Genomic DNA, 27,917 nt, shown 5'->3' with positions numbered 1-27,917 from the left:
GGTCAGGCCCTTCGGCCCTCACAGACTGCTGACTCCCGCTGCTTGCCCTGCTCTCTTCCAGCAGAGAGACAGCACTTGTTCACCTCAGGGCCCTGCGACAGTCCCAGCTCCCGCTCCCTGGACCGCAGGGTTCAGCAGTCGGGAGCCTCGTCCCCGCAGGCCTCCAAGGCCCTTGGACGGAGCCCAACCAGCCGTTTTCCCAGGCTGGGCGAGGCCGGGCTGGAGCAGGGGCCCGGGCCAGGCCTGAGGTTTGGCTGTTTCCTACTAAACAGATATGCAGATGAATGTGTTTGGGACTGCAAGAATACAGGCTTCGGTAACAAGTCTGAAACTTGGAGAGAGCCCTCCTTTCCCAGCATCATGGCAAAAGCTCTCTGCACTGGTGCTTACCCACCCACCCCCATTTTTGCCACCCACACCACAAAAACAACTTTCCCGTGACTCACATGGCAGCTTGTGCACTTCTTTTATTATTAAATATATAAGCAGCTTCCTATTTTTTTAAATAGATATTTAAATGACTTTATATAAAATAATTCACCACTTCCAAGTATAAAAACGAAATCTCACAGTACGTGAGCCAATGTTCCCTCTCAGCTGTCTCAGTGAACAGAAGAGCTTCCTATGCAGGTAGCCTAGGGAGACATCTGGCTCCCCGGCTGATGTCACCAAGTGCCCACAAAGAGCTTCTGCAATGGGTTGGCTTTGCTTTTTTGACCTTTAAAATACTATGTGTTTAAGGTAGAGGGGTTGGGGAGGAATGCCTTTTTTGTTGTTTTTTTTTTTTCTTCCATTTTCAAATATGTGTTTTCTAGCATCAAATATAGTCTGTGACTAGAAAGATGAGCCCCACATGAAAGTCTCACTGCCCTTTCCCTGAGCTGCCAGCATCAGGACAGGGAAGGTGGGGCTGGCGGATCCTCACCTTCTTGGGCAGGAGATGAAAAGGTCATGGGCCCAGTGGCCAGCTGGGGCAGGGTCTTTCAGCGGAGGGCCCAGGGAGGGAGGACAGGAGGGACACAGCAGCACAAAGGGGCAAGAGGCAACTGACAGCCCTGTCACCTGTTGCCCAGGCCTCAGAGCCATGGCCAAGGGCTGGCCCAGGAAGTGGGGGCCCTCAGCACAGTTGGAAGCCGAAGCCTGGACCCCTTGGCGGCTCTCCCACCCGGTGTGCCTGGTGGGAGGAGGTGGTCCTGGGGGATGGGGAGGGCTGAGGGAGAAAGAAGGCCAAAAAGAGGATGGGAGTTGGGTGCCTTGCAGGTGGGCTGGGGTGCAGCCCAGCCCAAGGCTCCTGACAGGGACAACCTGCTCAGCCCCCGGGGCCTGCTGGCAGCAGGGAAAGGAGACTGGGCTGGGGGGCTGGGATGCAGAGACCTCCTTAACCTCAGGGGCATACCCATATTTCAAGACCCATTTGCAGTCAGAACTCATCGTGCAGCCTCTTGCCTCTGCCCTCCCCTCCCCGTGTCCCGACTAGTTCTTCCCTCCTGGGAATGTCAAAGTGCAAGATGCAGAAACCTGGGCGAACAACACAGCCTAAAGACCGGCTCTGGCTGGCAGCCTGGGCAGTTTTCCCACCCTGCTCCACCCCGGGGAGGGGAGTCAAAGGCCGGGTCAGGAGAAGGTCAGGGCTGAGGGTTCCCTCAGTCGACCGGTGGTGAGGCCAGCTCGGTGCCGGAAGCTGGGGAGAGCCTGGAGGGCAGGCGGACAGACGGATGTTCGTTCTCGGCATGGACGGGGCGGGCTGTTCAGCAGGCAGGTTCAGTGTTCACAGTGCAATGGCTTCCTTCACGAGGGGAGCTCTCAGAGAAGCTCTGGCAAGGGCTGGAGGGAAAGGGGCGGAGGCCAGAGCTCGGTCCTCCCCTTGGCATCATGGGCAGGTCAGGCAGGTCTGGTAACCGGCAGAGGGCACTTAGGTGAGTAGAGGGTGTAGACCTCCTTCCCGCTGTCAGTGCAGATCGAGGCCCAAAGGCGTCCTCTTCTCATCTCTTGGGCTGCACGCACGCCTTTACGGGAAATCAGGCCGACGCTGTCCCGCCCTGCAAATCCCAGGCTCCTCTCTCTGGAGACAGGTCCCTGCCTGTCCGAGCTGGGATCCCGTGGCACCAGGCGGGCCCTCTGGGTGCAGGGCTCTTCCACTCCTGGATCACATTGGAATCACTCTTCCACGGTGCAGCCCCTGAAGGGAGAGGGTCCTGAGCCGGGCTTGCCAGCCTTCCTCAAGCGCATGGGGGCCACCAGGGCCCACAATAAATAGTGGCAGCGTGGGGGGCATCCTCTAGCCCTCTTTCAGTCAGTCAAGGGTCTGAGGGTGGAGGCAGAGGGACCCGCCTGGCTGCTCTGGTCCAGTCCTGGCAGGCGGGAGCTCTGGTGGTGGGCAGACCACGTTCCAGAATGGCTGGGGAGGGGTGGTGGTGGACGCCCGTGATGTCTCCTCTCGTGGAGAGACTGTCCTGAGTGCCCAGCTGTAGAGGAGAGAAGGACAGGCTGTCAGCTGAGTGGGAATGCAGTGAGGGTCACTGAGGACACGGGCTGGGAGGTGAGCGTTCCTGTGGGCTGGGGCGGCACTGCAGACAGGACTTCCTCTCATCCCTTCCCTCGCCTTCCCAGCCACCCCAGACACCGCAGAGGGACAAGCAGGCTTTCCCTGGCACCAGCCCAAGCCTCTGGCCAGACTGGCCTTACCTTCCACCTCCTCCTAGGATAGCAGGGACCTCAGCAGGAGGTAATGAGGCCTGGTGGGAGTCTGAGCAGGGCTGGGGAGGGGTCACTGCCAAAGCAGAGGGGTCTAACAGGGAGGGAAGGAACACCTGAGTATCCTTTATACCCCTTCTCAGGCAAGACCATCTCACTGGCCTTGGTCCAGTGAACCAAGAGTGATTCCTGCTAACCCTAGCAAAGCAGAATTTTTCATTTCCACCTTCACACCACTCATCAGAGAGGGTCATCACAGATGATATTCAAGACAGCAGGCAGAGGTAACTGAAGAGGAGGAACTTGGGCTGGAGAGGAAAAGTCTAGAGGCAGTGCTGGGACAAGGAAACTCCCACCCTGCCATTTGGCATGCTAACCCCTAAGCAACCCAGCCTCCTCCTGGATGGGCCAAGGGACTTGCCTCCTGCATCATCCATGGGAGTCAGGGCCCTGCCCTCTGCCCCCGCCCCCATCCTTGTCCCCTTGCCCAGCATCCTCAGGACGCTTTGTTCCCAGAGCTGAAATCCCCTGGACTCCATCCAATGGTTTGACTTTGGACCCTGTGTGGAGCCTCCCTCCCTAATGTCCATAGGCCCTACTGGCAAAGGCTGTCACGGGTCAGGAGGGAAGATGGGACCACAACCTCTGGCTCCCAGCCCATTCCCATGCACTGGAGGGAGAAGAAGGGGAACCATAAACTGGACACTGGCCATGCTGGGTACAGCTAGGCCACAGGCCCTGCCAGGGCCCTGGAGGGAGGAAAGACCGAGTAGGCAAGTTCCCGCCTGCTGCCCCTATCTCCTAGTTCTTGGGGTTGCAGTTCTGGTATCTTGAGTTTCCTGTGGCTCTGAGTCCCTTCTCAGTCTTGGCCTCCGTGTTGTTCTCTCTCATTTCTCATCAGAGCAACAGTCTAGGAGCTGTCATTCAGTCTCTCAGGGGCTCCTGGGGCCTGGCCTGGGGACCGCCTTAGGGCTGGACCCACTGGAGCAAGTGGGTCCCTCTGCAAGTGGACTCTTGAGGGGAGGAAGAGGAAGCTCAGGATGGGCCTGGGAACAGCCAAGCAGAGAAAGGAGAGTGGGAGTGCAGAGGGACGGGGCAGAGGGATGCCAAGACCATGGTGGTGGGCAGTTTCTGGCGACTGGGGAGAGGGTGGTGCAGCGCTGAGCCAATGGTCCTGAGGTGGTCTAGGCCATTTCACCACTCTGCCATGCCCCAGTTACCCACTCACCCATCTTAGCCCACCCTATGACAGGGATGACCCCCTGACACCAGATGTGCTCTTACTGCTAGCTCTTTCCCAAATAGGCTGCTCTGGTCTTGTGCATTTGCCAAACCCCCTGCCTCTCTAGGAGGGGCCCAGACCTGTCACTCCACACATGGGAAGGCCCTAAGGCGCTCACTTGCATCTGATAAGGGGTGTGACTGGAAACTTGAATGGGTCACCCCAGTTAGTTGGCCAACAAGTCAATCAGCAAATCAGTCAGGCAACCGGCCAGCTAGTCATTTAGCCAATCAGCTCACCAGTCAACAACCAGCCAGTGAGGCAGCTACCAGCTAGTCGGTTTGTTAGTCAGAGTCACAACAAACAGCTGGTCAGCTAGTCAGTCGGTTGATTAGTTAGCTGGTTAATGGGTCAGCCCGAGGCTGGTCAGTTAGAGACAGCTGGCCAGGGTGCGTTGGTGAGTCAGCCCTAAGCCAGCTAGTCAACATTTATTGAATTTTTGGCAAGTGTGGAGAGGCCCTCTCTGTAGAGGAACCTAGGATGGAAAAAGAAAAGCAAAAAAGTGGGAGGCGGTCCCTGCCCTCAAGGGGCTTACAATCTTGTTAAGGGTATAGAATGTACACGTACATACAAAATAAGATTTAAAAATATATAAAAACAACATCCAAATAAGTGCAAATCAATATAGTATTAAGCAAATACAAAAGAGCAGAAGGGGCATGAACTAAAGGAGTAGCCAGAGGGGTGTGGAGAAATCTGGAAGGCTTCATCATGGGCTGATTGTGGGCTTGCAGGGGAGGGAGGAGGGCATGGGCCAGTTGGGGTGTGGCGCTGGGGTGAGAAGTAAGGGTCACATCTTGTCAACAGTGTGGGCAAGGACAACTGAAGGCACTCATCAGTGTGCAGGAGACACCGTTGTGAGGGCTACGAAGATGACAGAGCTAGGATTTAAAACAACTTCAGTAGGCTCTAGTGATGGGCAGAGACCAACAAGGCAGTTTTAACAAGGTGAATATAAACTCCTGCACTTTTTCGGTTAAAAAAGTGAAGTTGTCCAAGTACAGGTTAGGGAAGTCCTGGCTTGACAGAGGTTTATGGGAAATGGAACTAGGGGTTTTAACAGACCACAAGCTCAACATATGACAACAGTATGATGCGATTGTTAAAAAAAACTAATGCAATCTCTCAATCTGCATGATAGAAGAATACTGTCCAGATCAAGGAAGGTAACAGTCCCACTGTACTCTGAGCTGGTCAGACAACATCTGGAGTACTGTGTCCAGGGCTGGGCGCCACATTTTCAGAGGGACATTGACAAACGAGTGTGTCCAGGATGGTGAGGGGTCTGAAAACCATATCATATAAGGAATGTTTGAGGGACTTGGCCACATTTAGCTTAGAGAATTCTTAAAGGGGGCATGGACAACTGACTTTAAATATCAGAGGGCTCTCATGAGACCAGGGAGCTGGCCTAAAACTGGGAGAGTGTGACAGGAAGCTGGCTGGCTCGCTATTGGGGATGTGGAGGGGGTCACCCCTTTGGGGTGGGATGTGGACCAAATGACCTCTGAGAGCCCTTCCAAGACTAAGGTGCTATATAGCACTATGACTCTAAATGCAGGGAGGCAGGAATCATCTTGGCTGGGGAGCAAGTAGGGGAGCAATCTGGCAAGCAGCTGCTGTTGGAAGGGCTTGGAAGCCAAGCTAAGAACGCTAGGTTTGAAGTGGCTGCAGAGCTACTGAAAATCCCCCAGGAGGGTAAAGACCTTATACAAGCCACATCTGAGGAAGAGGATTTTGGTTGCTCTGGGATTGAAGGCAGCATCAAGACAAGAAACCGAATGCAGAGGTAGTAGTTCCTGGCCTCAGCTGGGGTGGAGGGAATGGAAGGGCAGGGGGAGGCCTGAGGACCCAGAAAGGAGAGGGTTGGCCAGACCTGGTGATGCAGGGACAGGGAGCAGGAGGGGAGGGAGTCGAATGTGGGGGCCTCAGGGAAGGCGGTGTCACTAACAGGTGGGGGTGATTGGAAAAAGGTGTAGCTCATTTTGAGGGTGGAGAGAGACCAAAATCAGAATCTTACCTTAGAATTCCCTCTACACTGGTAGTTCCACCTGTCTGTCCTCATCCTGGGTCAGGGGACTGCAGGCAGAGCACAGGACTGTCATTAGATATCAGCAGGAGGAGGGGAGTGAGGGACCCCCTAAGTTTACCCTCAAGCCCTGCAAATACTCTAGACCTCTCAGATTGAGAAGACTCAGAACAGCCTAACTCTAGGAAGAAATCAGGAAAAAGCCCAGATACCTAGGAAAGAAGAGAGGCCCTTCCTCCTCTCCAGCCCCATTTCCTCAGAGCAAGTGGGAGAAAGTACTGCCCCCAAATCAATCTAGAGGGAAAAGGGATCCCACGCCATACCCCCAGGGGCTCCCAGAGCCTCTCTCCAAGCACTCACCTTCCCTCTGGCCGCTCCATGGGAGAATCTACTGTCTGAGGCTCTTGATGGCTCTGGGGACAAGAAAAAGCAGCTCACTGAGGGGAGGGTGGGGGGATGGAGGTCCCATCCCCAGGCAGGGCTGCCCCAGGTATGAATGAGAGAGGTGCAAGAGTCCCCTCAGCTACCCAGAAGTGGGGATCAGCCAGAGGCCTAGGGGAGATGCGTGAGGCCCTCTGCTGACCATGCCCATCTCCTCCCCCGCTCCCATGCAGCCTGTCCCCTGCACTGTCCCCTGCAGGCCCTCATGCCTCAGGCTCTGCAGAGCTCCTAGTATACACCCTGCCCTGACACACTCACATAGCATCACTCTCCTCCTCTGTCTCCCTCCCATTTGGTTTCCTCCTGCTGTCAGTCCAAGAATATTCTCTCCCACTCTCTTCTACTCCGGCCCTTCCCAGTGACCTCACAGCCTGAGGCTTCTGATTCTTGCAGCAACTCTCCATTTCAGCCTCCCACGCTCTGGCTCAGGCAGCCCCTCTCTTGCAGCATCTGAAGGACCCAGGCCAAGCCCCGGCTGTCCTCCAACCTGCACCCCGCCAGGCTCTGCCCCTGCCCCTACCAGGTGCCCTCCTCTCCCTGACTGGGCGGGCTCTTCTTACCCGCCGCCTCCGCCTGTAGAACAGGAGGCCGCCGACAGCCAGCAAGACCAGGATGATGCCGGGCACCAGCAGGCGGAAGGCAAACCCGCGAAGCTGGGGGCCGGGCGATCCCACGGGCTGCCGCTCATGGCCTGTGTCAGTCAAAGGAACGGAGTTAAAATGGGCAGGGGGCTGGGCCGCCCCCTCACTTGCTCCTCCTCCTTCCAGCTCTGTGGGGCTCCTCCGGTCCCTGGTGCTCCTCCTGCCCTCCAGGCCCCCGCGGGCCAGCACACTGTTCCAGGAGTGGGTTCCGGGGAGCCTTAGCTGAGCACGGAGCCTGCGGGGGCTGCTGGGGCCTTCGGGGCGCAGTGCTGAGGTCCTGGGAGAGCTCGGCTCCTGGGGGTCTCCGGGCAGGGCAGACGAGCCATCTGTCTTCTCAGGGGTGGGGTTCCAGGCCCGGCCAGTGTGCCCCACAGGGCCCAGCTTGGGCAAGGCGGTGCCAGGTGCATCTGCTGGCCGCTGGTCCTTCGCAGATGCAGGGAGTGGAGAAGGTGCTGGGAGGAGGTCGCTGGGTCTGGCGGTCTCTGCCTGAATGCTGCCCCCTTCTGGTCTGGAGGGGGAAAGTGCTGGCCCTTGGGGTACGAGACCCTCACTAGCCTCTCCAGAGGCCTCTTCCAGGGCCCAGTTAGTGCCCAACACAGAGTCCAGGACGTCCTCCATCCCAGGGGTGGGGCCCCCAGCAGAGGGACCAGGGCGTGGTGAACCATCAGTGGTGCCGTCCTGGACACCTGCAGTCTCTGGTGACTCAAGGCTCTGGCAGGTGCTCCTGGGTGGTCTCTGCTTGGCACTGTCTGGGTCCACTGTGCGAAGGGGCTGCTCATTGGGCGAGAGGGAGCTGCCCTCTGTCCCCTCAGAGTCAGCCCAGGTCAAGCCAGCCATAGGGGCCATGGAGGGGGTCAGGGGCTGGTGGGGGGAGACAGAGGCCAGGTCACTGCTAGGGGTGGCTTTGGGGTACAGGCAGTTGCAATCAGGCTTGGTCACCACATCTGAAAGAACGACAGAGAGAGGGCGAGAGAAAGACGGGGGAGATAGAGTCACCAGCCTCCAGCACAGCTTTCCCAGAGGGAGTTGAGAGGGGGATATGAATCTGGGGTCCCCTCATCTCCTGAGTCAGCCCTGGGACTGAAAGAGGACAGGACTGGAGCGAATGCTCATGACACAGGTCCAGGCAGGGAAGGAGCAATATGTAGGGTCTCACGGGCAGAGAGCAAAGAGCAGGGTTCAGATGCACACTGGGGTGGGTGGAGGAAGACAGAGAGCAGCCTATGTGAGGTTCCGGCCGGCCAGAGCCAGGCCAGGAGAGGGAGCAGTGGCCTCTTGGCTAACACAAGACACTCCCAAGCCCCAGAGATACTGGTTTCATGCACAGCCAGGAGCCCCACAGCCATAGCCACAGGCAAGAACAGGCTGGGGCTGGAACTCGACCAAGACTTGGGGCCTTGAGAATGAGAAGCAGTGAGACTGGACTTGGCCATTGACAGTTGCAGGACCTCAGCCCCTGGCTTGGGGAGCAAAGTTGAATGTAGGAGGGCACATGTGGCACAGGACGCAGAGACGAGGACACGCAGTGTACACATGTATGCAGCTGAGCCAGCACTGGGAGTTTCAATGATGCTCAGACTTCAAATCCAGCCTTGTCCTTTGAGGGACACACAAGGCATCCTGGGGGCTTCTGAAGCCAGGTATCCTGGTGATTCGCTGCAGGGCTCCTGGAGCAAGGGCCCTGACTCCCAGATGCACTCTGCTCTCTCCGCGGAGCGCCCCATACGTTTAGATGGCCTGTGGAGCCCGCAGGGAAGGCCTCCATGCCTACAAGGCTCCCCAAAGGGGCTCCCCTTTCCACTTCCTAATCTCACAGGCACCAGCACGACCCCTCCACATGCAGTTACATGTAGGTGTACATGCACACACATGTCAAAAGAGACATGTGCCTAGGACCAGAGGTACATGAAGCCACATATGCACACAGAACAAGCACATCCACACACACAGGAATACGAGTTGCAGCCAGGCTGCCTCCCAGGGGGTCCCCCCAGCTCCATATTTCACCTCCCGATCCCCATTCCTTACACCCTCCTCCCACCACCCACTTGCTGGCCCCTTTGGTGCTTACCTTGGCTGGAGCATTTAGCAAAGTTGTTGCTGCAGTTCTTGCTGAAAATATTCCAGTCCTTTTTAAGGAGATTCTTTGTTTCATTAAAAACATTCTTGATCTTCTCCAGCAACTGGAGAGGTGTCTCATAGAAAGTTCGGACACAGGCCTGGAAGCAGAGCAGGGCCCCTTTGGTGAGCATGACCATTGGCCCCATGTCATCTCATTTATCGAGATCCCTTGGCCTTTGTCACATCTCTCTCCTTTTTCCCTTTTGTTTCCTTCTTCCCCTCTCCTCTGATTTCCAGCCTACTCAGTCCTGAGGTTGTGAGATATGTAATTTATTCATGGAACCACTCAACACATATCTATGTGCCAGGCATCTGATAATTACCTGAGAATCGTACAATGGACAAGAAAGAGGTGGTTGCTGGCCCCATTGGACATTGGGTCCAGCAGGAGCAGTGACACTAAGCCCATTATTAACCAGTGCCGTGGGGCCTCTGAAGAAGTACTGAGTGATCTCATGGTGTATAACAAGGGGAACTAAATGAGAGTTCAGGGAGAATTTCCCTAAGGAACCAACTGAAAGATGAGCAAGAGTTAGCCAGGAAAGGAGGTGGGATTGGAGAGAGCTGTCCAGGAAGCAAGAACAGATGCGGTGTTCCTGAGGCAGAAAAGGGCATGAGATGTCAAAAGACAGAAGGAAGGCTGGAGCGGCTGCAGGATCACCATCTAGGAGGCAAGTGGTGAGACACGCAACTGGAGAGAGGTCAGCACTGGCCAAGCCCTGCAGGACCTTGAGAGTCACGTCAAGAACTTTTAATTTTATCCATAAAGCAAAAGGGAAACATCCGAAGGGTTGTTGGGGAGGTGGGTGGTGGCACAAGACTTGAATTTAGAAAAATCACCTTGCTGTGGTGTGGAGCATGGAACGGGGCAGGCCGCAGGGGCTGTGGGCCCTCTGCTGGCCCTGGTGTGTCTGGGAGGGTGGGCTGAGGCTGCCCCAGGCCTGTCTGCCAAGCTGCTCGTGGGCCCAAGCTCCTATACCCTCTGGAGCTCTGAGAGGCTTCACCCGCCTGGCTTTCCTCCCACCTCTCCAGCTGCTCCTTCTCAGTCTCCTTACCCAGCTCCCCTGCGCCTCCTGATGTCCAAATGCCATCATTCCTCAGGGCTAAGCCCGAGCCCACCTCTCCTTTCACACCAGGCTGTGCTGTGCATGCCCACGGCTTCACCAGGGCCCTACTTGCCAGTGACCCCCAAGTGCCAGTTTTTTCCTTAACATGGGCTACAAGCTTCACTCAGCTGTGAAGTCCCTGAAGGCATTGCCGCATCCCCCTGGCCTGCCCACAGCAGGCCCTTAGTACGTTCACCACATAAATGTACAAATGAGGAGCGCTGGGCTTAGCTCTGTCGCTCGCCAGCGAAGTGACAGTGACCACATGAATTATCCAGTTCGGGCTCTTCTCCTCATCTGCAAATTCCAAACAATAGTAACCCCTGCCGGCCTCTCCCCCAGGGCTGTCATAAGAAAGGCAAGCTGGCTCTCTCCTGCCTCTCTCTTCCGCCTCCTTCAACCTCCCCTCCTGCTTCGCAGAGAAAACAGGAATCCTCAGACAGAAGGCCCTGGCACCCACCCGTCTCAACAGAGGAGGGGCCTTCCCTCCTCAGGAGCTCAGGAGACTCTTGCCCCAAGGGCCCTCCTGGAGCCCACCCCTCAGCAGCCACACCTGTTCTGTGGGTGCTGCCCCAGGTGGTTCCAGGCCCTCACACTATAACCGTGAGTGGGGCGGTTTCTAAAATGCGGATCCCCAGGCTGACCCTCAGACCCAGGGTATCAGACTCTTTAGGGGGGTGTGTCCTGGGAATATGCATCTTAAACAGACTCCCGAAGGTTCTTAAGAACCTTAATGTTGGGAAAGCACAGATTTAATACGCCTCTTATTGAAAATCTTTCCTCCCTAATCACACACTCTTTCTAGCAACATCTTTCTTCTTCCGCCCCCTTTTGGAGGCAAGTTCCTCCACAGTGTTGTCTCCCCTTCCTCCCTTTCTAATCACCCCTATCTGGCACGTGTGACATGTTGCCAACTCTAATAGAAAATCTGCAGCCCTTACCTTGCTTGACTTCTAACCTCATTGGACAAGCTGACTACTTTTCAGCTTGGACCCAGTGACCGGACTCGGCACTCTCCCGGCTTTCCTCCCACCTTTGCCAGGTGGCCCGTCCTCTGCTTGCCATCTAAATGCTGATGCCTGTTCCTGAGCCTGTTTCTTCCCACAGTGGGCAGTGCTACCCAGGCGGTGGCTTCACAGATGACCACCATGCCCACATATCAGTACATTGCTAGTCACATCCAAGACCTGGACGCCCGCTGCCTGCTCAACATCTCCACTTGGCCATTTCACAAGCATCTCAAGTCCGCTGTGCCCCAGGCTAGACTCCTGCTCTGTCCGCTGAGTGTCCCCATTTCACCATCATTGAAATACCCAGGTGCTCAAGACAGAAACTATCCTTGCGGCTCCCCTTGCCTCAGCTTCCTGTACATCCAAGTCCTGGCGGTTCTGCCCCTAACCCACTGGAACATGTCCACTCGCCTCCAGCTTCTCTGCACCACCCTGGGCCAAGCTGCCAATATCTCCGCCCTGGACTTGTGTCTCCTGCTGGTCTCCCAGACTCCATTCCTGTCTCCACAGTCCGTTCCCCACACAGCAGCCTGGACAGTCTCACGACGTGAGATTGGGCCACTTGCCTGTTCACAGCGGCTCCCCTCCCACTTAAGACAAAATTCCGCATCTTAAAGACCCCAAATGATCTAGCCCCTGCCTCTCTCCTCTCCTTGCTTTACGTCCCATGCTTTGGCCATACCGAACCCCTTTGGGTCCCTGAATGTGTACCTTTCTGTTCACCTTAGGGCTTTTAGCACGGCGTCCCCTGTTCCAGGATGGTCTTCTGGCCTTATGGCTTTCTAACCCTTACTTGTCTTTGGAGCTCAAATTAATATTTTATTACTCAGAAGCCTTCCTTGTCTCTGCTTCTCCACCCCCATTTAAGCTAGAGTCCCCTGTGGCTCTCTGTGAGCCCTATGCGGTTCTGGTTCATGGCTGACTCCCTCACCTCCTTGGAGTCATCTCTTCCCTGGCCTACTGTTCTCCAGTGCAGTGACTGCCATCCTGCATACTGCATATCTTACTTGCATGTCTTGCTAACTGTCTCTCCACTCCCACCACCCATCCCAACGTCAGCTCCATGAATGTGGGGATTTTTGTCTGTTTCTATCACAGCTGTTTTTCGGTGTCTAGAACAGTGCCTGATATATAATAGGCACTCAGTTAACTGCTTGTTGATTGAATGAACAGTACTTGTGGTTTATAATTATATTTACATGTGTCATTGTATATTTAACAACTGCCAACCTCACTTGACTATAAGCTCCAAGAGGTAGGAACCGTGTATTTCTTGCTGACAATGACATCGTCACGGCCCAGCACTGTGCCTCCTGCACAGTGGGTGAGGACTTGGTAAAGGTTGGTGGGATGATAAATGAATGAGAGAGCGAGTGAGCAATGATGTGAGGCGAGCTCAGTAAACATATTCTGCACATGTGGGCGGCGTAGCACCCGAGTGCCCTCTGCCCTGACTCGGTGCTCCCAGCCCCAGGGCCCTCCTACCTTGTCATGCTCTTCATAGTCCTTGGTGAAGCAGCTCTTCAGCCTCAAAGAGAGTTCCTGCAGCCGCTCAACGACTTTGGCACTGGAGGTGTTGTCTTTGAAGCGCATGGTGTCCTCCATTATGTCTTGCACCAAGAGAAATGCCTTCTTAAGATAGCACACGGGATCTTTCTGAAAAATGGGAAGCTGGAGCTTATGGCCTGGCTGCTGTGGGCTGGGAACCCAGGCTCTGTGCTGGGTGCCCCCACCCCAGGCAGATGGAGGGCTGCAGCCTGCTCTCCCCCTGCCCCTGGAGGAGGGGATACATGACTCCAGTAACAAGGAGAATGCTACCCTTGTCTTTCTTTCTCTCTCTTTGGGATCTAGCACTACTGGGGACCGATTGAAAGTGAAGGAAATGTGGCTTCTGATTAGAGAGATATCTGGATTTCTGGACTAGGGATAGATGTGCATAGGGAAGGTGGGCTCCAGGGCACCCCACTTCTTTCTTTCTTCTTCTTGGCTTGCTGTCACAACAGTCCTTTACAGATGGCTCCTTCAAAGCCTCCAGGACCTGGGGGCAGCGAAGACTACCTCAGGGTCCAAAGAATAACCTCAGTGTTTTGTCTCCCTAAAGAGATGGTGGTTGCCTTCAAGACAGAGACTCTGCCTAGCTCTGTGTCCCTAGCACTTGGTCCAGTAGGTTCCTAGTAAATGCTTGTCAAGGCCAAGCATGAGCATGAGTGAATGAATGAATGAAATACCGAGGTTATTCTTTGGACCATGAGGTGGAGTCCAGCTCTAATAGAGGTGTGTATGAGTCTTGTGTGTCAGAGCTCAGAGATGGGAGCATCTTCTGGGCATCATGGCAGTTTTGCATGAGACACAAAGATGAATACATGTGGAATAAGTGTGAGGCAAGGGCACTTGGAAAAGTATGAAAGGCATCAGGAAGAGTGTGTGCAAAGACATGGAGGCAGGAAGGAGCAGGAAATGGGGGATGGTGGATGGGGTTGAGTGGTGGAGACTGGAGGTTCGAAACCCCAGGCTAGCCAACCAGGGCTTTCTCCTGGAGTGATGGGAGCCCTGACAGATTTTGGGAGGAAAGCGATGGCAGCAGATCAGAGTTTTAGAAAGCTCTCCCTAGTGGCAAGATGAGGGGTGCACTGGAAGCAGGAGGCTCCTGAAATTGTGTAAGCAAGGGATTGTTGGTGGGGGGATGAAGGAGGAAGGACCTGCAGCGCTTAGTGGCTGGTTGGGTGTGAAGTAGGAGGAATCTGCCTGGTGAATGGAAGTGACATCTTTAAGCAAAGCATGTGACTTGGAAGAAGTATTGGTTTGCCTTAGAGCCTAGAGCCAACCTGCCTGGATTCAAATCAGGCCTCTACCACTTACTGGCTATGCTCCCTTAACTCTTTGTGGTTCATAAACAATATTTGTGTACCACATAGCGGTACTGTCAGTACTAAATTAGAAAAGTGCCTGGCACATAGTAAGCACTTGGTGTGTACCAGGCCAGCAGAAGGAAACAGCAGGGGACCTGAGCCCTGGACCAGTTAGCCCTGGACCAGCCAGCCCTGGACCCTGACACCCCAGACTTGAGCACACAGGGATCCTCACATCCTCACTCTGTCAAGCTCTGGGAGTTTTACTGCTTTCATGCTCCCACATGCACGCCACCCCGGGAGGTGCTCATGGGCTGGTACATGGGCCTTATAAACAGCCATCACTCACCAACTGCTCCAGGTCTACAAACTCAAAGGCAATTTGGCACGAGGTCTCCATCTGACTATCAATCTGTAAAAGAGAGCAGGCCAGTGGTTGCATGACATCTATAGATCAACTGAGCTTCTGTCAGAATGGGGACCTGAGTTTCTGGGTGGATTGGGGTTTGAACTTCATCTACCTCCCCCCTACCACACCTGGAAAGACAGAGCCTATGCCTTCCACATGCCCAGGGGAGGGCTGTAGAAGAACAAGAAATCTCCTCCTTCCACCTACCACCCTATGAAATCTGACAAATGCTAGTTTGTTATAAGGAAGAACTATCTGTAGAATATAGGCTATAATCTTCCCTGGCAGGTAGTGAACACTCTGTCATGGCAGGAATTCAAGCAGAGGCTGGACAAACTCTGAGGATTCAAAATCTGCAGGGGCTGCAGCTAGATGCCCTTAAATGCCCCTTTACCCACCAGAGCAGTAGTTCTGTGACTTAAACCTGGGAGATGCTCTTGGTCTGCCTTGGATTGCTACATCAGCTACATGCAAGAGAAGTAGTATAGGGGCAAGAGAGGTAGAAGGCCCAGCCGACAGGCCCCAAAGCTCAGGGCCTGGGAGCTGGCCTTAGTCAGTGATGCTCCACCCTGCCTAGCTGGCCAGAAGAGTGGCAAATTCCCTCTGAGCAGGACAGCAGCCATGACAGCAACCTGATTCTGCCTGGCTGGACCATGTTTGCAATTGTTGATGACTCCGCGGGCCTGAGTAGAGTGAGACACAGGCTCCTTCACGGCCCAGATGAGCAGGCTATCCCAGCCTCAAGGCATGAGCAAAAGCCAGGGGAGTGAGGGTGGAAGACTGGGAGTTAGGCAAGAGCCTCCCCTCCGAATCTGGGTGGAGCTCTGATGCCAGGCTGGTAGCACATATGGGAGTCCAGGAGCTGAAGGCAACATCTGGACACAGCAGGCAGACTGGGTTGGCTTCCCGGAGGAGGTATCCTACTGAGGGACAGCAGGTTTCAGAAGTATTTTTGGAGTCCATGGTTGACATTCCTGGACAATCACTAACTCAGGCAAGCAGCTGGAAGCCCACCCTGTTCACTGCATGCAGGGAGTTAGAGAGAGCTTTAGAATTGAGGAGACCAGAGGTCCTAACCTTGGGAAGGTCCATGAGGGTAGCATAGCGGGAGACATGTCCTGCACATTCCTATTTCCTTGCCTGCAGCCCCTCTCTTTGACCCTGCCCCCTGGCTCCTGCCTTAGTTTCCCCAGGGGAGAGAAGGTAGAATAAAGCATGGCTGCACACTCACCAGCTTCTGCAGAGAATCCAGGTGTCCGTCTCCAATCATGTGGCTACAGTGCTCTGACTCCCCTTCGATAATATTCCCGCTCACCAGGAGACAGACCACCAACAGCAGGGAGCCCAGCCATGTCTGTGACAGAGAGGGTGTCATTTCTCCCCAGCTCTCACTCTCCCCAGTGATCCCCAATGCCCTTCTGAGAGCAGAAAAACAAAGGCTTATACCTATAATGCTACAAACTGTGCCCCTCACCCCAGGACACAGCATTCCCTAAATCCAGATTTCCCAGGGTTTCCTAACAGTCACAGCACAGCCTTGCTCTCCCTTGATAACAATTCAAATGTCATTTTCTCCAAGAAGCCTTCCCAGATTAACCTGAGCCGAAGCTAACTACACATTGAGCTAATAGTGACACAGATGGTATGCATACAAGTCTAAGTTCTACTAATAATTAATTACACAGGATACTCCTCAAAGATTAGACTTGCATCAACCTGATGTCCTTGCAACATCAACACTGAGCCAAACACCTTTCAACTGCCCTCAAGTTCATGTTCATGCACCATCTTTCAGACTACAAGCCAGACATAGTTCAGCCTTTCGTCTCACCTGGTTCCACTCAGGTCTGGCCCTGCTACTGGAAAAACTTTGAGACCAAAGTCAGTTTCACTGGGAACTCATCCCATGCCAGAGATCTCTTGGAGCCCTGGGTGTGTGTTTCAAAAGGAGCCCAACTGATTAATCAGAGGCACCAGTGCCAGCTTTGGGCCGTCCCTGGCGAGCACCTGCCTATCGGAGCACCAGCAGGTTGTGCGTCCAGCGAGCCAGCTTCATCGTGGCAGGGAATTTTTCTGAGATCTCTCTCCTCTTTCAATATCTACCTGTCCCAGTAGGTACTCAGCCCAGAGTGATGGGACTGGCTCTGGATACCCAGTCTTTCTCTTTCCCTCTTCTTTCCCCCCTCCTCACCAAGGTCCCCTCCTCCCTACCCCTGGCCCTACATGCCCCCTTCTCCAAGTAAAGGCAGAGGAACCCTTGGGTTTTCTTTCCCCCAGTTTGAGGTCACCTCCTCAGAGCTCCTGAGCCTCTTGGAAGCTGATGCCCCCAGATTTAGGGAAATGCTGGCAGGGTGGGGTGATGGCTGACACTTTTCTGGGCTCTGGGCTTTGCCTCAGTAATCCAGATGATGAGACAAATACTGCAAATAAGTAGCACATTGGAAAAACACAGGGAGGCTATGAAACAGCTCATAACAGCATGCCAGTTTAGATGTAACTACAAGCCCATATGCTTGCCAGCTCTTACCAGGGAGGAGAGGCAGCTCTGGATGGGCTACCAGGAAGGCTGCAGGGAAGAGAAGCTGATGGCAGCAGAGGGACAGGATGGTCCAATACTACTCAGCACAAATCTGGCCTGATCTGAGGGAGGGAGAGTGTGAAAGAGGGGAGGACAATTATGGGGGGGGGCACTTGAGGCTATGTTGGGCAGTGGAGGAGGTAGCTCTGGGTGGGGACAGCTGCCCAGGCTCTCAGGAGGAACCTCAGGTTCAAGGCCATGCAGAAGGTATCTCTGCCCCAGGCTGGCTGCCACTGAGGCTCTGAGCCCCTGGAGTGAATAGTAAGGAGGAAACAGCCTCTGGAAATGGTTAGTTAGGAAGACAGCCTCCTCATAGGCACTGCCAGATACTGATGTTTGAGGACAGCAGGGGAGGGCAATGGCTAACTGCACCGGCTGCCTGGCTCTGGCAAGACTTAAGGTATCAGTGGCAGAAGGATGCAGCCACCACATGGAAGGCTGACTTGAAGGTGGCCAAAGGGTGATACCCATGGACCTGGGGCCCCAGATCTGCCTCAATGGAGGAGCTGGAGGGACAGCTAAGGGTTAACACTCTAGCTTGCATCTGGCTGGGCAGGCTCTTCTCCTTGCTCCCACCCACCAGCCTCTGCCTCTGCCTGGGGAGCAGCCCTCAGAAGGAATCTCTGCTGCAGGCTCAGAGAGATGCTGGCACACCTCATCTGCCACCCATGGTATTCCATCCTTCCCCTCAGCAAGGCCTCTGCAGAGACCCGGCAGGACCAGACCCTTGGACTGCCCCTTCTAAACATAGCCAGACCCCCTTTTCTTCCTTGCCTTTCCTTGTGGTCTCACCTTCAGCCCCTTAGCCTCCCTTTCCCCTCTCAAGTTGGGCACTTCCCCCCTGTGGATCTACTCCTCTCCCTCTTGCCCCACCTGCAAGCCTCTCCTCTGCCCACCCCGAGCCCCTAGTATTTTTCTGCTCCTTTTCCCACAGGTTTCTCTGCTCATTTTCCTCCAGGGCTCCTCAAGAGCAAAGGCATTATGAGAGCACTCACTGACTGTCCACAGTGCCAGCCTGCACTTCCCAGGAGCTGCAGCGGCTCCTGCCACAGTTGAAGCAGGGCAACCCTACGCCCACCGTCCTGAGCAGCCCCTGCCCCTGTCCAAACCCTCCTTCCACCTCCCCTGACCTCTGCAAAGCCAGGATCTGCCCAACTGATTGAAGTAGAATTTGCAAGAAAAAGAAATTCAGAGCTAGCCACAGGCAGCTCTGGAGACTGGTGCCCCCAAAACAGCCACCCAAGTCCCCACCAGCTCCTGCCTGTGGGCTGGAACAAGTAGCAGCTTGCCCATCTCCTTCCCTCTGCCAGCAGGTTGCTCAGCACAGGCCCTGGCATTCTATAAGCCGGATGACCCCTGAACTCTCCCCACCCGGCAGCACCCATTCCCCAGCAGGGCCTGCAAGCATGTATGTGGCCACTGAGGAAGGTGCCCACCAGAGAAAGCACCACACTCAGTGCATGGCCACTCTGCCCGTCCCTTGATAGTGGCCCATCAGAAGGGAGAGAGAGCGGGCTCCCAGGTTGAAAGTGGCCTCCAACCCCCGTCTCTCCTGCCTGCGGGTGGCTCAGTGTTCCCCTCCGTGCAATGGGGTCAGCAGCCTTCCCTTTCCCAGGGAAGCGCTGCAGCCCCGGGAGCAGCTGCCCGGCTGCCACCGGCTTCAGCCGGAGCGCCAGAGGCCCAGTCCGTGCGCGAAGGCGGTTAGGAAACTGGAGCCCGTGGCCGCGGCAGGAACGCCCGGCTAGGGCAGCCGGCGCGCTCCGGCTGTCTCTCCGAGGGGCCGCGCCGCGCCGCCGAGCCTCTGCCCCAGCCCGGCCCGCACCCTGGGCTTACCGTGGAAGGGCAGCGCCCGGCGGCGCCCGGCGCGGTCATACGGGCAGCTGGGTCCCGGCCGGGCGCGTCGGCCGCCCTCGCTCGCTCGCTCGCTCGCTGGCCGCTGCAGAGTCGGCGCCCGGCCCAGGGCCGCGCCGCTGTCCCGGGATGCAGAGAGCGCGGCGGCGGCGCCGAGAGGACCCAGGCAAACTTTCACTTTCCCTGGGGCCGAGCTCCACTGGCCAGCCCTCGGCACAGCCTTTTAAGCGGGCTAGCGGGGCATGTGGTTTATGGGAAATCACCCTGGACAGGCGCCAGACACACACACACACACACACACACACTCGCACTGATACAGACACAGACACACACACTCACTCCAGAGGCCCACTGGGCCGCCTCCCCCCGCCTCCCCTCCCCCAGCCCGCCGGCTGGTCGCCCCGCTCGCTCGTCCTCCCAGTCGCTGTTTTCCGCGCTCCACTCCGGAGCCTTGAGCAAAGGAACGCGGGCTCCACCGCGCCCCCACCCCGCCTTCCCCGCGCCCTGTGCGGACCGAGCCTTTCCTTCCGTGCCGATCCGGTGCTGCTACCCTCTTTCTAATACTCATCCCAAGGGACTTTCCCTCCAGGCCTGAAAATCCCCAAATCTGAGCAGGAAATGGGCCAGGAGCAGGGACAGGCACTGGCAGGGCAATCCTCTGAAGACCGGGGCCTCCCCCCTTCCGCATGCCGTAACCCCTAGTGGATCCTGCGCTGGCAGGTTTGCAGGCAGCCCCCCAGCAGCCCGCCCAGCCTCTGGTCCCACCCTAGGGGAAGGGTACCTAGCCAGAAGGGAGGGGCTGTGTCCCGCGACAGCAAGCTGGAAGACTGCCCCATGTGCCAGCAGACACTCCGGCACTTGACCCAGCGATGATGTAAATGCCGGCTGGTACCGTGCTCCCTCACTGGCGGCAAAACCCAACTTCAGATTGGAAAGGGCCCTGGGCCCTAGATTTCCCTGGATGCTTTTGGACATGCGTTTACTGAGATGATTAATCACATTTGTCTATACAGGAAAATTAATCTAAATGAGTTCTAATAGGATGAGCCTATTAATTATAATACTAGCTTCAGGAGATCTTTCTTTAAGTCATTATGATTCGATGTGTTTCAATCCCTCTGTGAGGCTGCCCACTCCCACCCACTGGGAAATCTAGGGTATGTGGCCTGGAAGAGGCATCTCTTGTCACTTGCCTTACACGTACATCCCTTGCTCCAGCCCCAGGCAATAATTTTACTTTCACTCAGGCTCCTCTCTGCTTGGAATGCTCCTTTCTCCACTTGGCCATAAGGTGAACTCCTCATCCTTTCAGGCTGAAATCACATCTCCCATCCTGTGACTCCCCGAGCAGATCAATGGGTCCTTTTCCTGTGTTCCCACTGGACTTGGGTCATTCCTCCATGGTGGCCCTGATAAGTTATTTGTCATCCATTCATTCTCCACATTATTTTAAGAAGTGTTTAAGGTGGTATTGATGATTAGTCTGCCCCCACCCTGGACTGAGACTTCCTCCAGGTGGCACCCATGTTCACTCACCTCTGCATCAGTGGTACCTAGCTCATTACAAGCACCCAGTTAATAGTGGTCGAATTGAATTGAATGAGTGTGTTAGAGAATCATTTGTTCGTTTGACAAATGTGCACTGTGTCCGCTATGTGCCAGGCACGGTGCTGGACCCTGGGGACACGGTGATGACCCTGCTGATGTGATCGGTGCTCTTACGGACTTGTGCACAGTTGGAAGCTAAGGAGCCTGGGGCAGCGATAGGTGCTAAGAGTCTTCAGGAAGGAAGACAGAGACAGAAGTCCAGCCAGAGGAAGGAAGTTGAGAGTTTATTTCCTCTGTGGGGAATGTTTCTTCAAGAGATCCTTGTATGATAATGGAACATGTTGACACCACACTCTTAAAACAGATAAGAAGTAAGAGGAAGTAATGTGAGAAAGATAAACCTGCACATTTGTTGAGAAGGGAGGCAAATTCTACTTTGTCTTCCTTCACCTACCCAGCCCTGTCGCAGGCTCACTCGGGCTGGTGTTAGAACCTAGCTCTGCTGCTGGAAGAGAGGAGTCATCCTCCATGTTGGTGCAGGCTTGGGGTCCTCAGTCACCTCTACTGAAACTTTCATATACACAGGTTCAAACCTGACTCCACTACTTACGAGCTATTTGACCTTGACAGCTCTGTCCAGTCATTTGCTGTGTGACTTTGGACTATCCTCTCTCAGCCTCAGTGTCTACAAAATGGAGATGTTTGTTTCTGTCTCTCACCGAGGTATTGCAAGGATTGAATGAGACACTGCCTGTAAAGTATTTAGCCTAGAGTCTGAAGATAGTAAATACTACCTTAAATTGTTATTATTATCTATTCACTCATCTGAGTCTTAAGCAATGACACAACAGTGGTGGCAGTGGACTTGGGAGTCTCAATGCTAGACTTTAGTCCCAGCTCGGCTACTCATTTGCCATGTGACTTTAGACAAATCCCTTAACCTTCTGAGCCTCTCTTTACTCATTTGTACAGACCTGCACCAAAAGATGGTTGTGAGGTCAAATGGGCTGACCGTTGGGAGTCTCCAGGGCAATGAACACACAGAGTAGGGGCTCAGTTATGAAAGAACCCTTTGGAAGTGTAGGCTGTGGGGCTCTGGAAAGTTCTGCCTATGTTGAGCTGTAGAGGAATGAGGAAGGTCCTCGATAACCGTGGCCCCACAGTGGGACTTGCAGCTGTCTCATCTCTGTTACCTTAAAAGGAGCGATTGTGAGTCTACTCAACCCTAGACAGGCTTTTCCACTAGACATGGGGACATGGAGGCTGGAAGAGCCCGAGGTGGCTGACCCCAGCAGTATCTCCTGTGCTCGCTCCTGCACTGGGACCCATCCTCCCCCCCTCCCCCTCCCCGCACCTGGCTGGCTGGCAGGTCCTGGCTGCATCTCAGGGCCAAGCCATCAGGGTAGTATCGGTCTGCATGTGGCTCCTTAGTGCTTCCTACCCATGCAAGCCTGTGTGTGCCCATCTACGGGCAGAGGGTGATGGAACCACAGAACTACAGGACTTTTAACCCCATGTTGCCTCAGATGAAATAATGAAGGGCCAGACAGGCTAAGCCACCTCCTCCAGAGTCACACATGAACTGGCAGATTCTGAGGTGGGGACCTCAGGAGGGAGCCTGAGGTGAGAAGACTCCAAGCTGTGCATGCTCACCCTGGTCAGAATAGCTACTGTCCTCCTGCTGACTACCAGTAGAGTCATGTCCGGGGCCAGGTCCCGGGGGAGGCATAGAAGAATTTGAACCATCTGAGATTTGGGGTTTCGATGATTTCCTAATGTAGTGTCATCAAGAAAGCAGTGCTCAACTGACTCTGGAGGAGGGTGGAAGGGAGCATGGGAGGGACACTACTTGCCAGAGGAATGAACCAAGGGAGGGTGAAGAGAGATTGGAGAGAGGGAGATGGAGATGGATGGCAGGAAGTGGGAGGGAAGCCTCATTTGCTGGTTGTTGAAATGTCATTTCCTTGAAATTATTTGACAGGCAATTTCCCCTTGAGATCTCTTCTAGGGAATTGATTTCTATTACAAAGCACTTGTTTGCTTTCCTCCTTTTTCCTCCATTTATTCATGCATTCCTTCCCTCCTCCCTTCCTCCTTCTTTATTTCCTTTCTTCTTTCTTACCTCCCTTCTTCCTTTCTTTCCTTCCTGCTTTTTTCTTTCCTTTGTTCTTTTTTTACTTCTTTCTTTCCTTTGTTCCCCCTTTCATGCTTTATTTCTTTCTCCTTCTTCTTTATCCCTTTGTTTCTTTCCCCATTTTTCTTTCTTTCTCTCTTCCTTTCTTTCTCCCTTCCTTCCTTTCTTCATTCTTTTCACCTTTCATCTTCCTTCCTTTCCTCCCTCCTTGCCCTCTTTCTTTCTTCCACCAAAATGGCCCATGGCTCTTTGGGAGGTGGACACAGCAGCCTTCGAAGCTTGGGGCTGCACAGGAAATGGCTCTCTCCTGTCACAGTGTCACAGAGGTGGCCAGAATGTGGGACCCCTGACTGACCACGTTCGGGAATGGGGCGTCAGACCCTGGTTGCCCCGTCTCCCAGCCTGCCCACCTAGGTCCTTTTTCCTGCAGGCTGCCCTTTCAGTCATGTCTTCTCCCATCTTCCAGGGGCAGGGACAGCATGAAAGATGGTAAAACAGCCATAATGGAGGGATCCTTGGACTCATGTTTCTGTCAATTAAATGGGAATGGTAGCGCCCAGCCTGCCAGCTTCCTAGGGCTGCTATGAAGACTTTGTGTTCGCTAAACTATCAAGAGCCAATATTCAATACTTTGGAAAACTACTGATGTTCATTGAGACCATCCCATTCCCTAGCTGGTGGAAAGCCAGCTGTCCCCTTTGTCCTCATAGCCACAGAAATGCCCGCTGGCAGGAGCTTTGCTCCTGCAGGGCAGGCGCTGCTGCGAAGCCGGTCTGCATCCGCGCCCCGCTGCTTTCCCTTGTCCCAGCACTGTCTCCTGGACCTGGGCAGGACCGGCTCTCTTAGGTTGCTCTCATGAACTCCTCAGAGCTGATAAATCTAATCCAGAAACTAAGAAACAGTTTGTCCACAGTGACTTTTGGCTTCCTGAGTGCCCTCCCTACCCCACTAAAGTCACAAAGTCCTCAGCTGACAACCCTTCTAGAATGAAAGTTTCTAACCTTCATTGGAAAAAGAGAGTCACAGAGAGGAAGACGTTGTCTGCTGGTGCCCAAGCTGCACGTCAGGCCTACTTCCTATCCTTGACCCCGCATGACTTCAGAGCAAATGAGGCAGAGAATTACCTGGAAACAGGAAGTGAGAACCTATGCCATCTGCAGTCATCGTTAATGCAATAAACATTTTTAGTGCCTGCTGCATGCTTGGCCTGTGCTTGTCCACACTCAGTTGAATTACATGCTCTCCCCTGCTCACAGACTGCCAGGGACAGACACATCAAGGGACAGTATAACGTGAGGTAGTAGAGTAATGATGGAGAAATGTCCCAGTGCCCCAGATGCCCAGAGCGGTTTGGTTTCTGAAGTCCCCTGAAGGAAATCAGAAACCTGGAGCAGAGAAGAGACTGGGAATTGAAGAGATCAGGTCCCAGATACAGCTGGGGCTACAGACCCCTGTACTCTAGCTACATGATTTGAGGCTGTTCCTTGTCTTGGTTCTCTATGTTTGTTTGTTCAGTGCCAACTGGGAGTCCCAAAGGGATGCTTGGATGCTTTGCCAGGCTGGGCAGGGCTGGAGGAGGCCCAGCACTGGAGTGCGAGTCGGGAGGGGAAACCTTCCTAGGGTTGCCCCATGTGAGAGAGGAGAGTCATTGGTGACTCCCACTACGGTCGGCAATACTCATCTCTGTGGCTGTTCTAAGCCCCAGGCCTTTCCATTGCTGGTGCTGGGCACTTCTCCCCATGGGGTAGGAGGGGTCACACAGCTCTCATGGGGGGAGTGTATAAGTAAGAACATCAGCTCTGCAGTCAAACTGCTTGGGCTGAGATCTAAGCTCTGCCTCTTGCCAAGTCCATGACCCTAGGTAAGGCATTTAACCTTTCTGTGCCTCAGTTTCCTCATCTGTAAAATGAGGTTAATAACGGTACCTTCCTCACAGGGTTGCTGTAAGGATAAGTTGAGTTATTATGTGTAAAAATCCTAGAACATTGACTGGAATATAGCAGGTACCATATAAGGGGGAGAGCTATCATTATTAAGGTGGAGCCGAGACATCCATCTATTGTCCATTCGGTGCCACCAAGGTTCCAATACGGAGGACTCCTGAGTGGCTGTGCTAATGCCTTCTTAGTCAGGGAATGCTAGGGATGGGGGTGGCATTTGGCCAAGGCAGGTTCCACTCAGGAAAGCCCCTCCTGGGTCCTGCTCTGGGGAGAGCCCCTGTTCCGGGCATGGGAAGGATATGGGGCAGGGGACTTAATTCTGGAGCTGAGAGGAGAAGACAGGGCCTGTGCTCCCAACTCTCTCGGAGTCGACCACAGGAGCAGGAATGCTGTGTTCCTGGGGAGACTCTTCCCTTCCCCTAAGCACAACTGGCCCACATAACCCGCAACCGCCAAAGGTCCTTTCGCTAGAAGGCCTCCTCATTGAGAGCCCAGGCCGGCTCTCGCCCCTCTGGCTCCTGCCTGCTCCCAGTGTGGGGTGCTGGCCCCCAGAGCAGCTGGCCGCTCGCTCGACCTGGAGCAACCTCTGCTCTCCTCCCAGGGCAGAGTCCAGGCAGGGCCACAGCACGGCACAAGGGCTCTTTGGGGACGTTAGGTGAGAATTCTACTCCTTGAATTAAATCCCTTCTATGACAAGTCAGTGCCCAGCTGTATGCTAGAAGCCACCAAGGGACCAGAATTACATGACCCAGTCCTTGCTGAGGTGTAGCAGAAGGAATACAGGATTTGGCTTCAGCTCAAATCTTGAATATATCATTTACCAACAGGGACCTCTGGTAAGCCGCTTGAACCCAAGCCTCATCTGTAAAATGGGGATTGTCATAATTTTGGCCTCATGTGATTACTGATAGGGTCAAATTAGAAATTTGCTGGAAAATATTCTGTAACCTTGGAAGACTCATGGCAATGTTGGCTATCATTAGTAAAGGACTTTGGGTTTGAAACCAGAGAATCTGCATTCAGTTCCCAGATCTGTAACTTTATAGCTGTGAGATCTGGGGGCACATAGGAATATTTTGGGGCCTCAGTGTCCTCATCTGTTACGTGACAATCACATTGTAACAGAGGAAATGAGCAGTCTCCCCTCCTCCCATAGATATGGAAGGGTACTATTGACAGGGGGTAATATGTAACAGAAGAAATGTCTTGAAAAAAATGTCAAAAATGTTTATGTTTCTTTAAAACATCCCCCACTCCTTTTGGAGAACTAGGACCTGCATCCCTGCCCCAGGCCAGCGGTCAGGAAGGGGCAGGAAAGTGTCCTTTGTTCTTTGTGCCTCAGCAGATGGGATGAATGCAGGCAAAGGTTACAAGATCTTTTCAGTCAAAGAGGAGGACCAAACTGTGGGATTGATCCGAACTTTTAAAACCTCAGTACTTCTGCTCAGAGGCAGGACGTTGGTATTAATACTTTGAGACAGGAGTCTGCCAACTTCCTCTTTTACTGGCAAATTAATAAACTCCTATTTCCTTCTCCTCAAACCACTTGTCCTTGTTCTTCTGATGAAGCCTCAGGGACAAGTGCGGAACTTTCAGTAACAACACTACCTATCTCAGAGTGCTACAAAAAGTTGATACAGTATAACGAGCCTTTGTTGCAGGGTGGGTGCCCAGTGACTGGTGGCTACAATTAATTCGTAGAAGTAATAGTAATGAAATGACCAGAAGGAGCTCACCACAGAGCAAACCAGGCTCACACACATCTTATGCTCCACTCAGCTGTAGCTCCCTATGCCATAATCACTCAATAAATATTTGCTAATTGAGGATGATTGATCCTGGACTCCAGAGCCAACATTCTGTGAAAAGCTGGAAACTCCCCCACTGCCTGGCCCTGGGCCTTCTCTAAGAGAAATGGAACAGCCTGGCATAGAGCCCCTTTCCCCTCCCTTCACCCCCAGCTTAGATCAGATATTTGCTTCCCTTATAGCTCATAAAGTGCTATCTCATTAAATTGTGTTTTCACTCAAGCAAAAAGAGTGTCATGCCAAAGCTATTTTATTGTGAAGAAAGCAGAAAACCACAGGAAATATGTTTTTAGAACACACCATTAGAAATCATATTCCAGTTCTCCCTTGAATTTTAAAAATAAAATCATGGAGCATATGCCTTATTTTTTAAGCCAACTTAAAAGAGGATCTTCCTAGAGTTGAGTTTCGGGGATCCTGGAGTGTGGGCTCAGGTCTTCTTGGACACTCTGTGCCCTTAAGGAGTTTCACCCCGTTTTGCAGGTGGGAGACAGGACTTGAGGTGAAAATCGACACATGCCTCTGGAATCACTAGCACTTTTCCCTACATCACTTAACTCATTCATGCAATGAACATCTGTTGAGCACCCACTGCCAGGCCCTAGCCCCTAGGGCTGAAATTTCTAACCAAGACCCCCAGCCCCAGGGAGCTCACAGTCTCATGGAGGAGGCGGGCTTATGAACACGCTCTTCCCACACACAGTGCTGGATGGGGGTTAGGAGGAGGGGTGTGGGGTGGGAAGAGAGCCAGGAGGGCTTCTGGGAGGAGGAGACCCTTGAGCTGTGTTGACAAAAACTAAAAAACAACAAAAAAGTGCACCCAGTGCAGAAGTGGGGAAGAACATTCCAGAGAGAGGGAACAGCATGCACAAAGGTCAGGAGAGGCAAGGGCAGTGTAGTGGGGGCCCTGATTACTCAGGAACGACTGGAGCTGGGGAGGAAGATGAGAGGACATAGAGGAGAGGCCAGCCTAGCCCCCCATTCTCCAGGAGTCTGTACATCATACACATGACATTTGACCTTACCTTGAGGGCCACTGAGGAAGTTGGGGTGGTGGTGACAGGATCAGATCCATTCACTGAATGAATGTTTTTTTTTTTTTATTATTATTATTTTTTTATTTATTTATTTTTCTCAGTCTTCCAGGTGTTGATGAATGAATGTTTTCTGAGCATAGGGCACTGCCCTTAGATTCTGAGGGGTCCATGAAGAGGCACACATGGTACCGCATGGACTCTTGTCTTCAGGAAATGCAAAATCTAATTAGAGAGTAAGAAGACTGGGGGTGTCAGAGACTTAAGCAGGGTTATCAGCTAAAGGGAAGGAGCCTGTAGAGGAAGAGGTTAAGCAGATGGAGAGACAGGCCGCTGCAGGATCAGCTGCTGGGGACAGGCAGGGTAAGATCAAGGACGCAAGAGGAGGGCTTGTGGGGTCAGGAGAGAAGGGACTTTTCACCTTTGAGGTTGAAGATGTTGG

General features: G+C 53.8%; 1 protein-coding gene across 2 annotated transcripts; it reads right to left on the bottom strand.

Annotated features, from left to right (window-relative positions):
* Positions 1 to 449: 449 nt before the first annotated feature.
* Positions 450 to 19,302, bottom strand: CSF1 (colony stimulating factor 1). 2 transcript variants are annotated; one of them, XM_012751690.3, is made up of 9 exons: positions 18,994 to 19,300; positions 15,814 to 15,936; positions 14,523 to 14,585; positions 12,810 to 12,980; positions 9,159 to 9,306; positions 7,007 to 8,031; positions 6,366 to 6,418; positions 5,997 to 6,055; positions 450 to 2,465 (listed from the first exon to the last, which is right to left on the bottom strand). In XM_012751690.3, the coding sequence occupies exons 1-8, from the start codon at positions 19,030 to 19,032 to the stop codon at positions 6,010 to 6,012; spliced, it is 1,668 nt and encodes a 555-aa protein (XP_012607144.1). In that variant the 5' UTR covers positions 19,033 to 19,300; the 3' UTR covers positions 450 to 2,465; positions 5,997 to 6,009. The 2 variants fall into 2 exon arrangements, with proteins under 2 accessions (XP_012607144.1, XP_012607146.1); XM_012751692.3 differs by lacking the exon at positions 450 to 2,465 and adding an exon at positions 4,347 to 5,261 and having other exon boundaries at positions 18,994 to 19,302.
* Between the last annotated feature and the right edge of the window lie 8,615 nt (positions 19,303 to 27,917).

Source organism: Microcebus murinus, chromosome 2 (genome assembly GCF_040939455.1).
Source record: "Microcebus murinus isolate Inina chromosome 2, M.murinus_Inina_mat1.0, whole genome shotgun sequence".
NCBI lineage: Eukaryota > Metazoa > Chordata > Mammalia > Primates > Cheirogaleidae > Microcebus > Microcebus murinus.
This window is presented reverse-complemented; position numbering and strand designations above follow the sequence as displayed.